Below are 16,577 nucleotides of genomic sequence, written 5' to 3'. Positions count from 1 at the left end.
TTTTCATAAGCAACAACAATTAGAGTATGAACCGTCATTATTTTTATAACAAAGACAAATATTTACTCATAATTTATGTTATATTCCTGAGAATAATCTTTAGCAACAAAATGAGCTTTGTATCATTCAATAGATCCATCAGATTTAGTTTTGATCTTATATACCTAATGAGAACCAATGGTGTGTTTTCCTGGTGGCAACGGTATCAAATCCCATGTATGAGTCTGATGCAGAGCAATTACTTCCTTAGCCATAGCATTCTGCCAAAGTGAATTAAGAACAACTTCTCTATAAATATAGGCTCAGAAAGATAATGAACAGATGTAATAAATAAAACAAAAGAACAAGAATAACAAGAGTAAGTAAAATCTAATACTTTAGTAGACTTACGAACACGAGTGGACTAACTACGGTGGAGAGAAGGATCATCGACAATTTCAAGAGATAATTGGGTAGTGGCAGAAAGAGGAGCATGTGAAGCAGGTATATCGGAAACCAAAGTACCAGATTCATTTAAGCTATCATTAGGAGTTGTGTGTGAAGCATCCTCAGTGTCGGTATTGAAAGGATCAATGTAAAACATATCTGACTTTCTCATATTATACGAACTAGCTGGAATAAAAAAGAATGAAATATACTTAAGAAATACAACATGATAAGAGACATACAATTTTTAACTAACAGAATCAAAACAATGATATCCTTTTTGACTAACATCATAACCTAAAAAGACGCACAAAGCAGACCAACGAGCTAACTTATTATGCTCGACATGTGAACGAAGGATGAAGCAAGTACAGTAAAAAAACATACAAAAAAGAATAGGCAAGAGCACGCTCATACAATTTTTCAAAAGATAATAAAGTTGAATTGTATGAGGTTGAAATTCTATTAATCACGTGAGCAACAATAAAGATTGCTTTCCCACAAAAGGCACTAGAAACACCGGCAGACAATAATAGGTTATTTCAACAAGATGCCTATGTTTCTGTTCAGCCACATCATTATGTTCAGGAGTACTTTTACACGAGATTAAATAAATAGTACCATCAGAAGTAAGTAAATGTGAACAGTCATTCGAAGTATATTCACTCCCTAAATCATAATGAAAATACGTTATGAAACTAGAATGTTGAGTTTTGACAAGAACTCTAAAGTTGTTGAAAATAGTTAGATAATCAAATCTATATTTCGTACGATAGACTCAAGAATAATGAGCGCAATCATTAATAAATGGAACATAATATCTTGACCCCCCCTTTATAGGAATAGGAGAGGGTCTCTACACATCAGAATGTATAAGATCAAATGGTGTAGAAGAAAATGATAAGATAAAAAACTTGGCCAGTTTACAAGTACTACAATCAGAAATATTATAATTTTTTAAAGGTCCTAAAACTCCTATAGAAGCTAAAAACTACAAATGAGACGTTGAAACATGATCTAAACGAGAGTGTCGCAGATAAAAAGTAGAAGATGAACGACTCAGACGAAAAGATAATAAATCCACACTCGAAGCTATAACTTCTAGTACTTTAAGTTGATCTAAAACATAGAGTCCTCCTTGCCTACGGTATGTCCCAATTAGCCTCTTAGATCGCGGATTCTGAACATAATAATTAGAAAAAGAAAAAGAGACTAGGTATTCAGACTCACATAATTGACTAATAGAAATAAGATTTAAAGTACGACTTAGAATATAATAAACATCAGTAAGAGATAAATAAGATGTAACAATTGAACCAACACTTACTAATAGCATAGGAGTACCATCAACAACCACAATAGATATAAATGAACTAAGAGAAAAAAAAACAAAAAAGATAAATTATATGATATATGATAAGAGACACTAGAGTCCAAAATCCACAAAAATAAAAATATACTTAAAATACCAAACGATGATAAACCTATATAAGACGAAGTTAACATGACAGAGGGTTGTGAAGTAAGAAATTGTTGACAGACATAGACGGATCAAATTTTCATGAAATATATGTACGATAAGACATGGTGACAGAATCAATAATACTCAGAATAACCAAACTGTACGGATAATTTCTATCCATGAAAATTGGTATTAAGACGTCCCTAGTCACATGAAAAACCTGAAGCAGAAATGGACATCATCATAGTGATCGACAGCATAAGGTGTCAACGCCAAAATCTGCAAAAAAGGAAGTACGTGCTGAAATCGATAGCACATATCGACATCGAAATCAACGAAAAAGGACATCAGTGCCAAAATTGATAGAAAAGGACATCGGTGTCGTAATCAACAACAACAGTAAGAGGTGACATGAGCAACAGGAAGCAACAACAGGAGAGGTAGAAAAATTAGGTCAAAGAAGAATCTCGCTTTGATACCATGTGGAAATTAAGAAAAGGAAAAAACTAACCATATTATTGAATCAAAAAGAATATTAGAAATATAGAGTATAAAATCTTATATAGCTAAATTAAGAAACCCTAAATCTTAAATAGAAAGGGGAAAAATTAAATTATCTTAAAAGCTTTAAATAGATAAATATATATAATCTAATAATAATAACAATATATATATATATATATATATATATATATATGGAGGGATTGAGACGATATCGACGAGATATTCCACATCCAATAGAAATTGATCTCAAGCCTAATGATAGCAACATGCTTATATCAATCCGTGGAGGTTAATAATTATTATTATTTTTTTAATAATTCAGATATTCAATTTTTTGAGATGATCGAATTGATTATATAAAAGTTTTTCATCGATCACTAAAATAAATCAAAAATATTCCTGAAAACTTATTTAAGTGATAAATATTCATAGAATTATCATCTTATAAAAAAATGTGGAACCGTCACATCAGCGGCCCCCCTAGAGCCGGTCCCATGGATATGGAGGGAGGTAAATGCAGGTATACAGGTGGAAAGTACATAACCCCTAGACCTTTCAACTATAAAACCATGCACTCCCCATCTATGCTACGCCCTGAGGACAAGAATTATCATCTTATAATTACACCGTAAGTGGCATTCAACTTAATTAACGGCTTTAAAGAACAATCCGGGACAATAAAAATATTTAATAATCTTGAACAAGTGAAATAATATTTAATCCATTAGCTAGATGACTATTAGTTAGGACTGAAAGGTCATTTTCAAAATAAAGATGATAATAAATGTGTTTTTGAAAGATGGGATGCCTCCAAATATTCTTAAACAAGTGGGTGTACCCTAAGCTTTACCACGATTTAAATAAATATTCCTGAAACAACTGAGATATTGGAACAGCGGGCGTTGCGTCCAGCAGTACGAAAGCGCCAGCATTCGGTCCGGAATGCTAGTACATTTTTTAGATTGATGGGATATTAAAGATGAGTATATTTATTTTTTATCTTCATAAAATGATATTTGTTTTATTTTGATAGCTATTTAAGGATAATGGACATTTTTATCTGAAAATATTGGATCCATGGTTCATTGTAAATATTTTTCAATTTATTTTAGTGTTCGATCAGTATGCTAATTTAAAAAATCAGCCGATAAAAAATAAGAAAAAGTCAATAAAATACTCTCATATGTATGATAAAGTGATTAAAAACAGTTTATAAATTCGTATCGTTGTTTTAGGAGCTTATAAGTTGTTAGGTCTTATTTTAAAAATAAGTTGTTAAATTGTTTGAGTGAATTTATTACAATTAATTTAAAGATATTGATGTGTTTGATATTATAAGATCTTTTTATTAATAAAATTATCAAAAAGAGTATAATACTTAATAGAGGGTTTTGAGATTTTTATTAATAGAAGATTTTGAGCGAATTCCTGCACCGAGGGGAGAGAAAATTAGAAAGAGGCGTTGGCGGAGAAGATGACACAACGTTGGAAGAAAAGTCGATATTAGGTTTATAAAAATTTATGGAGGATAAGATGGAGATTTATGAAATTATATAAGGATATTTTAGAGAAACAAATTATTAAAATAAGATTTTTTTAAAAAAAATAGGGTCTTTCATACTTTTTTAAAAACAGCTTATAAGCTCCAAAATAACTTATTTTGACAGCTTATAAGTTGTTTGAAAAAAAAATTATCAAATAAATTTGAAGAACTTATAAGCTCCAAAACAGCTTATAAGCTGTTTTAGAGAGCTTATAAACTCAGCCAAACAACCTCTAAGATGTAGCCGAGTAGAAAGTTATGACTTATCATTGTTCTCACATGTATGATAAAGCGGTTAAGATGGAGCGTAGGAGAAATTTATGACATACCATGGTTCAATCTTATGTTAGGAAATACACTAGTATTGGACAATCGTGGGCTGAAATATCTCTCGATAGAAGTTCACTAGTTTATCTTCGCAAGAAGGCCGCTATCGTTGATGATTTACTATAGCGCTTTCATAATTTATCTTATAATCAATAGAGAGATTTTATAGGGTTGGATAAGAGTGTCAATTCGGATAGATTTGGTAAGATTAATTTTTTTTTTAAAAAAAAAAATCAATCAAAATCGATCAGAATTTGAATTCAACCTGAAACTTCTAGATCCAAATCCGACTAACATGAACCCAACTCAAATAATTCAAAAATCTTATTCAAAACGATTTTTTAAAATTATTTTTCATAAATGTTTTACTTTTATCTTAATACTTTATTTTTATCATACCAACATTAATATTAATATATAGAAAAATATCTTAATTTATAAAATAAAATTTAACTTAATCATGAAAAAATTCACTAAATCCGATCAATCCGAATTTAATCCGACTGAAAATTTTTAACACAAAAATTCTCCGACCTAAATCTGATCTGAATCAACAAATATCAAATCTAAACTTAATTTTTTTCGGATCAATTTAAATTGGATCATCCGATTGATTCATTTTTACATTAGTCGGATCAGTCGCATCTAGATGACGGGATATCTGAATTAAAAAAAAAAACAAAAAATAGAGCACGTGAAAAATACTTGGAATTCTTAATTTTATTTGTATTAAAAAAAAAAGTTTTCTTCGTTCTTTTTTCTATTGAAAGGCTTCCGTCTCGCCTCCTTGACCTGCAAAGCGAGGAAGAAAACCATAAATTCGCGGGAAAAGGTACTCGTTTCGATTTAGTAATCACCTGTTGCTCCGCAGCGCTCCGTTAGGGTTCGCTTCCCACCTGCTTCTCCGCGAAGAGCGAGCTGAAATGGAGAAATCTGAGGGCGTGAAGAAGAAGGAATCGAGGTTGAACTCTCTCAGCAGGTACACTAATTCCTCTGTTGACGGATGATTCCGCCTCTCTGTTTTACTTTGCAAATTTCCCCCCTTTTGTTTCTTCTTTTTTCTTTCCTGCGATCCGAAGATATTGAACGATTTTTTAGGTGTTTCTCGATGCCAATGACGAATCGAGCGTGCGGCGCGTCGGATTCGGCGCTCACCATTTTATACGGTGGCGAGACTAGGGTTTACAACGCGATCCCCCCGGAAAAGGTTAAAATTTGCCCCTTCTTGCTGCATATCTGATATTTTTTGTTGATTTTTTTGGGGGATGATCTTGGTGTTACCCGCTTTAGATCTTCTTTTGTGGATTGATGAATCGGAGTTGCAATTTGTTTGGGTGAATACTGAAGCAGGCGCAGATGATAATGCTCATCGCGGCCGCTGCGGCTGAGGCCGGCAAGGTGATGACCATGGTAGGGCACAACGCAACTGAGTCGCTCGGGCCGATGCTCGCCAGATCTCTGTCACTTCAAAGCTCGACGGCGACGGTAGGACAGTCTGCTACTCCGGCCTCTCTCTTCATGCTCCAAGCAGGTATTTTTTTCGATTTTTTATCAATATTTTCAGGGGAAAAAATTTACTCAATTTTTGTTGTTTTAAAACAATTCTTTTTAACATAACCAAATGAAAAAAATAATTAATTTCTTTGAAATAGGATTAAACAAAACATGTATCAGTATTTATCTTATGATTTCTACAATATTTGCTTGATTGCAGAACTGCCCATTGCAAGGAGGCAGTCACTTCAGCGTTTCCTGGAGAAGCGCCGGGACAGGTTAGAGTTTCTTTTATTGCATACCGTCAAAGTAAGTCTCTGATTTATTTTGTTGATTTAAGATTTAATTACGTGAGCTAATCAAAAAAAAAAAAAATGGAAAACAAACAGCATGACTAGGGTGCTTGCAGAATTGTTTAGCTAAAATAAGGTGGCAAGCTATTTTAAGCACGTAAGGATAACATACATAACACTGCAGCACTAACGCTGTCATTTGGTTGATTGAAGAACAACAAAATCAAAATGCACTGGCTAGGTAATGCCATGAGTCAGTGACCTTTTCTTTAATTTTATGGCTGTCACTGCTAGCAGTTTCAAAGTAGAATAAAGCATTCACAAGTCATGCAACTTTTACGCAATAAAGTAGTTCCATTTGGAAAGTCACTATCAAGTAACAGCTATCAACATTCACACTTGTTTTATTTTTATTTTTTACTTGTTTAACTAGATACCGTCGTTGTTAGAATTGACGAGTAGCCTTGCTAATGGCTGCTACTTCTCGGCAGGTTGGCGAGGAAAACCCCGTATGCTTCGGCAAGGTCGTCGGACATGGAAGTCGGAGGGCAGTCCTAAACTCACTTAATGGCTGCTGTCAGCAATGATAAAGTCATTATTATCTAAGTAATTAGAAATCTGATCCTTAAAATTAAGATATGAACTGTGTGCTAAGTGACCTTTACTTGGTGTCTGCCATTGCTTAATGTATTGTGTGGAATGAACTTGCTGTCTCTCTGGGACTGTCTAGTGTTTTAGATTTCTGTATCACTGTGTGTTTGTGTCAATGCCTAATTCTATCTTGGGCACGGGCTTTGTTGACACCTCTACATCTATCGATATTGGATACTGTCAGATTAATGCAAGATTTGTTGTTTGTATTAGAGTGATTACCTTGAGTACAAGATTAACCAAATAAATTATGAACTCACTTACACTTTACATTATTATTTTTTAAAATCAAAGGTTACATTTAATTACCAACACGATACGATAACAAAATTAATTTGACAATTACTTAAATGAAGGAATTCATTTCATCATCTTGAGCAATTGCTGCAAGCTTGATAGTGGTACCACAATGCCAAACAACTAGAATTATACAGAAAATTCTATAATGCACAATCTAGCAATTAGTGTCTTTGGGTGCCCAATCTATACCAAAGTGAAAGGCATATATTTCCCTTACAACTTCAAATTTGAAGGAGTGGTAAAGCTATCATAATGCCAAACACAGATAATAACAGCAGCACTAACCAAAATGGCACTGGCTTACTCTGCCTCCCCCTGGCTGCGTCATTGTTCAAGATGAGCTTGTCTCTCGAATCATCCTGCAGTAAAGTCTGTTCAACTGAGGCGGAGCGAGGATGCAAATTATTCTCTGGCTGTTGGACGACCAATTGTTTGTGGTTCTGTTGCTGGTAGTACTTCTCTACGTATTCTGGGAAGAGCTTCTTGAAGTTCGAACAATTTTTGCTTTTTCATGAAACAAATTATGAGATTGTGAATACATAACAATGCAGGTAAAGTCAACGCAAAACAAATCCATACAAATGTATGTGATATATGGTTGACTCATATATGGCAGTATGCAGAAATGATCAATTTCATGTCCTTTGACTTCTAAGAGGTGTGAGATTGACCAGTATTCGCATCTTAAATGTTAGTGTAAGATTTCAAGGCTCGAGGTAGTTCAAATAGAAATATTCAAATTTTCAGGCCTTGTTTATCATACGTCTATGACTCCCTCCATATCCGTGGGACCGGCACTAGGGGGCCGTTAATATAATGGATCTACATTTTAGTATGAATTTGACTACACTGTCTGCAATTAGCAATAACAAACTGCAGCCTGAACTGATTTCAGTAATCAGGCCTCTTAATCAAACTCGAGCCATAAATGTGTATAGTTTCACTGTTTACCTACAATGTAGTGTTAGGAGTGGCGTGCAGTGGCAAATTGGAACATGGCAACCTTATCGAGTGAGATGATTTGACAGAGATAAAAGAAGAGAAAGAGGAAGGTTCTGAGAGAAATTTATTCAAAGAAACTGCAATAATACTGTGTTCTTCATTCAATTAAAATGTCATAAACCAAGTATTGCTAAAAGACCCACACAGATGGGCGTCCATAAATAGTTGGGATATCTTAGCTTCTGATTGCGATTGGCAGTATGGACTGATGTGGTGGTGATGGGGGCATAGCACTGATGGATTGTCGAAAGACCTAAGTTCTAGAGCCCAAACCTCGAAAAGTTTCAGACAGATAGTATTTGATGACTGATTAAAGGAGCAATAAAAAAAATGCTTTGTAACACACTAAAAAAGAAAATTACTTTTCACAATTGTATGATAGAGAAGCTTTGGCTAATTTCCGTTTTTCATCATCAGAGGATCTAACGCTTCCAGCAGTCTGGTGATTGTCCAACTGCATGTACATCAAGTTAGATGAATTAAGATGAGATATTTGGCATGGAAACATCAGGTGCATCACATGGATTTCCATATCTATATCTGACTATCATATAATAATTATAATTCACCAGTATTGTCTTTCTATTTAGATCATTGCAAGAAACTCTACCAGTCTGAATATCTTCCATCTAAGCTCTTTATTGCAAGAAAGAATATGTAGCTTAAGATTTCTTTCATATTTATAGTAATTATTTTCTCCCTCGATGACCTCTCAAGACTAATGTGAACCATGTGGCACCAAAAACCTATGAACTGATTGAAAATACTAAAGGCAAAAAATGCTTAAATTATGCCCATAACTTAATTATTGTTTCGTCTAAAATGCTTTTCTAAGATAAATGAGCATCTCATATTTTTTGCAAAGGCCATGTGGTGTATATTGTGATTGAAGACTCAGGCCGCATCCTTTAAATAGCTAATCACTTCAACTTAATGGTACACTAACCAATCACTAGTTATTTTCAGAATGCTCACCAAAGATGTCATGCTATTGGTTTTTCTGGTAAAAATGTGGTACTATGAGCTTTTGACTATTATAAATGAATCAGACAACTTCAATGAGACATAAATTGAGTCCCACGTTAAAGTTGTGGTCTGACAGAGAGTTTAGATGAATGAACTATTGTTAGCTTGAATTTGAGCATTTTAACCTATGGATAAATCTTAAAAATTAACGAATCAATTTTCACATCTAGATAGTTCAAAGCCATGTTTCAAAAAAGTTTATTGTAGACAATATCTAATTCAAAATAATCAAAAGTACACGTTAAGGATGAAGGGAAATGAATGTTCAGCCAAAGATTCTTTATCACTTATGTTATGGTTCTTTAGATATCTCTAAACAATACTGAAGAAATCAGTCAATTACTGCATTATGATGCTAGAAGTTTTTGTCAACATCATTTAGTCATGCAAGTCCCAAGTATTTATGTTCAAATATATGGATTTTCTTTCAACATGTCAATATCATCTTAAGCCTATTTTGTCTCATTTTACCATCTACTGAATTAGTATTTTTTTAATTTTCCTTAAAAAGTTCACACATTCATCTTAGGATTATCATCTAAGATATGTCAATTGTTTTGAGTGTACAACAATAGTTCATAAATTTTTACTTTTAAGCTAAGGGATATATGATTGAACAAGATTATACAAGCTCTTATATCAATTACTGACTCGGAATATATGATTGAACAAGACTATAGAAGTTCTTATATCAATTACTCACTCTTCATCCTAATAATTATATCTTTATTAATATTTTCTTGGTGTTGAATAATAGATCAAATATATCCAATAGTTACAAGAATTTCATGTCCATCCATCTTGATTATTCCCCAAATTCTTATTTTATTACTGAAACTGCATATGGTGTATTCAATTTAACTCACTTAAAATCTTTATATTGTGAACTGAATTTCATATTATGTTGCTAGATGTACAGAAACAAAATTGGCAAGTATAAGAAATCCAAATGTAACTAAAATGTCCATATTAGAAGCATTGAAAGAATATTAATATAATTTCAACTTACCATGAAGGATAGTAGTCCTGTTAAGATACTGCACCAGGAATAATAAACATCAGAAATCTATTATTAGAGAAACAATAAATTACCCTAAGCAATTATAATCATCAACATGAAGAGGGCATAACTAAAATAGAATAACAATAACGAAGTTAGTCATGTATTGATCATACCTATTTCCTGGTATGCAAGTGAAGGCTCAAACAATACAGGATAAAAGTCAAGAAATGGAAAAACATAAGGTCTATAAATTGTCATTTCCATTGCGCTTCATATCTTACCTCGATACAGACCACATTGGATTCCAAGACTCTGGATGAACTGAAAGGAACATAATAATCACAACTCTTAACTCAAAATAGATAAATTTCTTTTGAAATTCAACAGCAATAGAATAGAAAGCTAATTTATTATAGGACTGTGCTAGAAACTTACAATCACTCATGGATAAGCAGATTCTAACATTGGGGCTAAATCGACCATTAGGAGTTATCATGCTGGACAAAAAAGAAATACTCAGTTAATTGCATCCTAGCAAATAATCTAGAGTATACCTGCAGCTATGAAATTGAAAAATCATCTAAAGAACTTAGATACCGGATACTGGGAGGCTTGAATGGGTAATCAGGTGGGAATTTAAGCTTTCCATAATAATATCCACCTACATGTTAAATTATTGCAAGAACCAAATGAGATCATGTTGTGTAATAGTCAATTTTAAGGATAAGGTGACCAATGTGAAAAGAATGAATCGACAAAGCACATTCCAATTGCAGACACTAAACATCACCAACCATATAAAGGCAAATGAGAAGGAAATATCAAGAAAACATGAAAATAAATATAGCATAATCCTGGTAACTAAATACCCTATGGGACAAAGATAATAGTTCTAAAAGCCCAGAGAAACTTCATTACATTTTCTTCCTTAACTTTCCCTTGAATTAAAGATACCATGGGATTAACTTGTGAAAAATTGCAGAGTGGAGACAGAGAGAAAAAAAAAACAGATTAGGATTCTAGTGCTACTCTTAGGACATCAGGACAAAGTTTGATGACGCTCCAAGAGACAAGGATGTAAGAAAGCATACTAAGTTCTAATATCAATTAGAGAGAAAGAGAGTAATCCACTTTTCGTATTTACAACTAATGAGATGTTGGAAGAAACAAACAATATAGTCTCATCTTAAATCATTCACATAAGAAAAATGAGAAATGAAATAATGATAGTGAAATTTGAATTCTGAAGATACAGGGAACAATCAGTAGAAAGGAAGATGAAGTTACTTCCAAGGTTTAAAATCTCGAGCCGTGCTGAAATTTCGATCTCAGATCGGAATGATACGGTTTCGGTATTTTTTATCTATATATAATAATTATTAGATAAATATGTTTATTGTGTATAATTTAAAAATAAGTTGTATATTGATTTTATAAAAGTTCTCGATTATCGAAGAACTTAATATTGTTAAAAAAATAATTAAATATAATTTTCTTTAAATAAAATTGATGTATTAATAACTCAAATTATAATTGATACATGTATATAAATTAATTGTTTATTCATTTAATTAATTATTAGTTTAAATAATATATATTTAAAATAGTAAAAAATATATCAAAATATCAATTAAACAGTAAAAAAATAAAATAATAAAAAAAAATTATCAGAATATAAATATGATTTTTTAAAGATTTTTTTAGAATTTTTAAATAAAATTTAAACACTAAAAAATCATAATATCAATTAATAAAAATTTTATTTTAAATATATTTTTTATATATTTTATAGGGATAATTTAATTAGGGTTTATGAAAACCTATTTGAAATATCACACCTCATTTAGGAATTGTTTAAATTAATTAATTTTTTTTCTTTTAGTAACCGTACCCAACATTGCGATGTTGCGCCGGTCCTGTGAGGCGTCACCGAAAGCGCCCCGCAAGGCTTTCGGCACTGGCGGAGGAGTCCCACGACGCTCCCGGTGGCGCGAAGGCATCCTGCGAACGTCAATCGCATGCAAAATCGCGGTGATGTTGACGCAAGGATGATACACGCGAAATTTATTCGCATGCGGTGCCAGTTTCGCCTCCGCACCAGAATAGTAAATTTCGGTTTTAGGCTGCACGGCTCGGCATTTCAAACTGGTTACTTCAAAGTATGCAATACACATTTTCGGTAGTTTACTTTTTCTAGCTGCCTACAATTTTACAAGAAAAAAAAATTATAATACTTGTCCTCAACCACATTCTTTAAAGCTTTGGTTGTTGGCTATTATTGTTGTTATATTTGTCCTCGCTCTCTTTAACCTAGACCCTTTTTATTTAAAATATGCCCTTATATCTCTTTTTTAATAAAGCATCTTATTTTATTTTTTCCATTTTCCTTGAATTAGAACTTACTAAGACCAGGTCTTGTTGGACAGTCCAGGGGTTGCTCCTCCTGAACAGAACCATCAACCTGTAAGTGAAAGAGACAACCTATTGCATGAGCACAAAGAACAAGAGAGAGGAGATCCTCAGAGACCCTGAACTTGGAGAAGAGGACGAGAAGGTCAGCAAAAAAACTTTAGATAAGGTCATCCTGCAGGGCATCAATGGGTATGGAGGCTAGAGGTTATTGAGACATTCCTAAACTATGTGCAAGATGCACACAACGGAGTAGGCATTGAAGCTCCTCAAGACAATGAATGTGAAATTGATAAAATTGCCATCGATCAACATATGTGGGATCCACACATACAGATAGACAACTTCACGCTTGCTCAAGCAGGGAGCAACATTGAAGAGATTCACAATACCATCAACAATTAGGAGCTTACAGTATTAGACATGACTCGATAGCTCAACCAAACACGACCAACACGATACAACTCAAACATACAAATGGGTTGACATGAATCGATACATGAAAATTCATTCAAAAAACATAATAATCTTTAGAACTTAATTAGTTAGAGCATTGACAATTCTATACCTTATAAAATTAATTTTTTCAAAAAAAATATATAATCATTCTTATGCTATCTCATACAATTTTGTATTGAGCAGAGTGAGACACCCTATTTATGACCTGATTGCCACAACACAAGTTGCCACCCTTGCCAATGATGTTTTAAGAGGCTATAAAATAGGGGTCACAATGATAAAGGAGTGAAATAGGGGATAAGAGGAGGAAGATAGTTGACCAGTGGTAAAGGAAGGGAATACTACAAGAGAAGGGAAAGGGGGTGCTTCGCTTGGCCAACATCCACAGAGAGAGGAGAGTAAACAGGGCACAAGAGATCTGCACAACACAGAGGAGGATGACAATGGCGATGATAGAGGAAAAGGTTTCTTTAAGAGAGGAAGCTCATCAAGAATTGAGATGATGGAGACAAAGTGGAAAAGAAAGGATAGGGTAAGGATGGAGAAAGTTAGAGCTTTGTGGTAAGATGTAGAGAAGAGGAGAAAAGGAGGAAGAATATTATGAATTTATGTAGATGGATAGAGATGAGGGAAGGTAGATCAGTTATGTCAACTTGGGACCTTCTAGGAGGTAGATCAGTTATGTCAATTTGGGACCTTCCCTAGAGTGATTGCAGATGGAAACCTAACCTTTCAAAGAGAGGGAGACTACTCTAACGTATAGCTAATGTGGACTAACCATTAATATATATAACTAAGAATTCCAACAACTCATGAAACTCTAACAATGGATAAATAATGAATTTAAAATCATTACCTGCATATGGTGTACCATCACTTCCTTCAATGACAAAATCTGAAAAAAGATGCCAAAAACATAATCAATTCCAATATAAATACCAGATAACTAGAGATGGATAAATGAAGATGATTCTAATATCAACAAGGTGCTGATTATAACTGGGTCAGCCAATCAAGTAACAGGAGAATATTAAGTTATTTATCACTGCATGGTTTTAAAATATATACCTGGATAGGTAGAATTTAGGAGCTCATGGACCATTCTACAAATAATGACTAACAATTTATTACCAGTATCTTATAGAAATATTATCAGAGAAACACTGCCAGTACAATAATAGAAACTTATGAATTGGAAACATATGTATTCTTAGTATATATGAGCACAATTTTTTTAAATTCAACCCCAGTTGAGGGTTCCACACTCTAAATTTACATGAATTGAAAACTCCATGGGGAACATAGTAAAATATAAACCACACTACAACTCCACACCGCGAGATGGGTGCTGCTTACTACAACATTTGAAACTGTAGCAGGGATCAGTTCTAAGATTGGTTATTGAGAACCCTTGCAAGAAATGCCATTCACTTAAATTGAGATACAAATATGATAGTGAACAGAATGAGTTTGAATGAAAGGAAGAACAAAAGACATGGTTGACTTACACCAATCCAGCATATCAGAAGGAGAAGGACGAGCTGCAATCTGCGGCGGAGGTTCCTGCAATTTAATTGTAAAATGTTTGACAAGTTTGAACATACTAGACAATGCTTAACCTCATGATAATGACACTACATGCATATTGTAAGATACTGCACAATGGATCTTTGAAAAGGATAAAAAACAAGTGATTTTTCCAAAATGATAGCATTTGACAGGAGTGATCAGAAGAAAACATTCCCAATTGAAACGCTAAGAATAAAATTAGTTCAAAACCCTTTTATCTAAGCATGTACAAGATGAAGAAATGAAAAAGAAGTTTATGTAGCAGGAATATTAACACATCTTATAAGTACAATCATCGTCGCCATCAAGCTATCTATTTCAGATTGGAAGCTTAAAAGAATAATGATAACTTGAAATGCCATGATACAGCCATGTTGGCGAGTAGTCAAGAGAAACAAGAAGTTAGTGCGATCACAGTGTGCATATGCAGAAACGCATAGATCCTATTTAGATTACTAGAAAGCAACAAACGTGACTATTCATAGACAAGAAAACTTCAAGGTACAAACTCCTGCCGATATCTCATTAAAAAAATAAAACACAGTTCAAAAGTTTTGGCCATCCTTAATTTTCAAGGTAACGAAGGGGAAACTTTCTCCAGTAATTTTATGGAATCTGGCCCCTCACATGTTGGAAACAATTACTACGCACCTTACAAATTGCACGATATTCTTTCAGAAGGCGCTTAACGCAGGCCCTCTCCGCCATCTCGATAAACGAACCCTGATGAGCAGACGATGCTGCTCCCCTTAACACAATTCCCCAGTCAAATCCTGTCAATTTTTAAACATATGAAGAGAAGATCCGCATCAAGCGGCATGTATTCCAACCAAACAAGTACTTCAAAAAAACAAACAGACAGAGAACTTTTCTGAATCTACTGCCAAAAAAGCAGATGAGGAAACAATATTTGCACAATGAATTCAAGGAAATATCATTTAGAGTGAGCGATCGCGAAAAAAAAAAGGAATCCCTCATTACTAGATAGATCGGATGATCGATTGCTCAACCGATAGTCCGAGATAGGATTAGTGAAAGGGAGAGGAATACGAACCTGCGAAAGGCGCCCAGACAAAATCAGTTCCCCTAAAATTCCGCCGACACGCGGCCGGATGACGATCCGGAGGTGGTCGGCGATCCACTGGTGAAGCAGAGAGAGAGAGAGAGAGAGCGAGAGAGAGAGAGAGAAAGAGAGAGGGGAGGATGCGAATCAGAAACGGCCCATCCGAATTGGCAAGATGGACCTCACAATTTTAACAATTTGACCGGACATCAACGATGCCTATAAATCAGGAAATAAAAATACAAAATGTAAATAATTACTTTAATATCGCCCAATATACTTTTTAATACGACCAAAAGCACGTACTCAGGAGCATTTGGTTAGGAAAATAAGAGTGAGGAATAAGAATGAGAATTATTGATTGTCATTATTAATCTTTGGATTATAGGAATAAGAATATAAATAAGGAAATAAATTATTGAAATTGGGTAATAACTCATTCTCATATACTTCCTCTTCAATGAGTCATTACCCTATTTTCATCAATCAAAATATTCTCTCATTCCAAAAATATTCTTGACTTAAAACTAAAATTTTCTCTCTTAATATAAAATATCAAAATATATATATATATTTATTTTTTCTTTCATATCATTTCTCTCTCCTTGTTCTCTCTCATCATATTTTCTCTCTCATCATTTTATCACACATTTTCTCTCTTCTTAATATCTCCTATCACACTCTCTTTCCTTTTTTTTATTACACTTTCTCTCTCATCATACTTTCTCTCTCCTCAATCTCTTCCATTGCACTCTCTTCCTTTTTTTTTTTTCTCATCATACTTTCTCTCTCATCGTACTTTCTTTCTCATCATATTTTCTCTCTCCTCAATCTCTTATATCACACTCTCTTTTTTTCTTTTTTTCTTATCACACTTTCGCTCTCATCATATTTTCTCTCACCTCAATCTCTCTTATCACATTCCCTCATTTTTTTCTCAACACACTTTCTCTCTCATCATACTTTCTCTCTCCTCAATCTCTCCCATCACACTCACTGTTCTTTTTTTCTCATCACACTTTCTCTCTCATCATATTTTTTCTCTC

The 16,577-nt window shown here is 33.7% G+C and overlaps 2 protein-coding genes across 3 annotated transcripts; one reads left to right on the top strand and one right to left on the bottom strand.

The window, feature by feature from the left end:
• The first annotated feature begins 5,018 nt into the window (after positions 1–5,018).
• Positions 5,019–6,912, top strand: LOC122010314 (protein TIFY 3-like). Of its 2 annotated transcripts, none has more exons than XM_042566805.1 (5): positions 5,019–5,241; positions 5,361–5,469; positions 5,613–5,793; positions 5,977–6,034; positions 6,541–6,912. In XM_042566805.1, the coding sequence occupies exons 1-5, from the start codon at positions 5,186–5,188 to the stop codon at positions 6,605–6,607; spliced, it is 471 nt and encodes a 156-aa protein (XP_042422739.1). In that variant the 5' UTR covers positions 5,019–5,185; the 3' UTR covers positions 6,608–6,912. The 2 variants fall into 2 exon arrangements, with proteins under 2 accessions (XP_042422739.1, XP_042422738.1); XM_042566804.1 differs by having other exon boundaries at positions 5,610–5,793.
• A 130-nt stretch (positions 6,913–7,042) lies between these two features.
• Positions 7,043–15,720, bottom strand: LOC122010313 (ubiquitin-conjugating enzyme E2 34-like). Its single transcript, XM_042566803.1, has 10 exons — positions 15,523–15,720; positions 15,120–15,241; positions 14,408–14,462; positions 13,756–13,794; positions 10,629–10,692; positions 10,467–10,528; positions 10,313–10,352; positions 10,038–10,065; positions 8,365–8,456; positions 7,043–7,504 (listed from the first exon to the last, which is right to left on the bottom strand). The coding sequence occupies exons 2-10, from the start codon at positions 15,174–15,176 to the stop codon at positions 7,222–7,224; spliced, it is 720 nt and encodes a 239-aa protein (XP_042422737.1). The 5' UTR covers positions 15,177–15,241; positions 15,523–15,720; the 3' UTR covers positions 7,043–7,221.
• Positions 15,721–16,577: the final 857 nt, after the last annotated feature.

Source organism: Zingiber officinale, chromosome 8A, assembly GCF_018446385.1.
Source record: "Zingiber officinale cultivar Zhangliang chromosome 8A, Zo_v1.1, whole genome shotgun sequence".
NCBI lineage: Eukaryota > Viridiplantae > Streptophyta > Magnoliopsida > Zingiberales > Zingiberaceae > Zingiber > Zingiber officinale.
The sequence above is the reverse complement of the archived record's forward strand: the minus strand, read 5'-3'. Positions and strand labels throughout refer to the sequence as shown.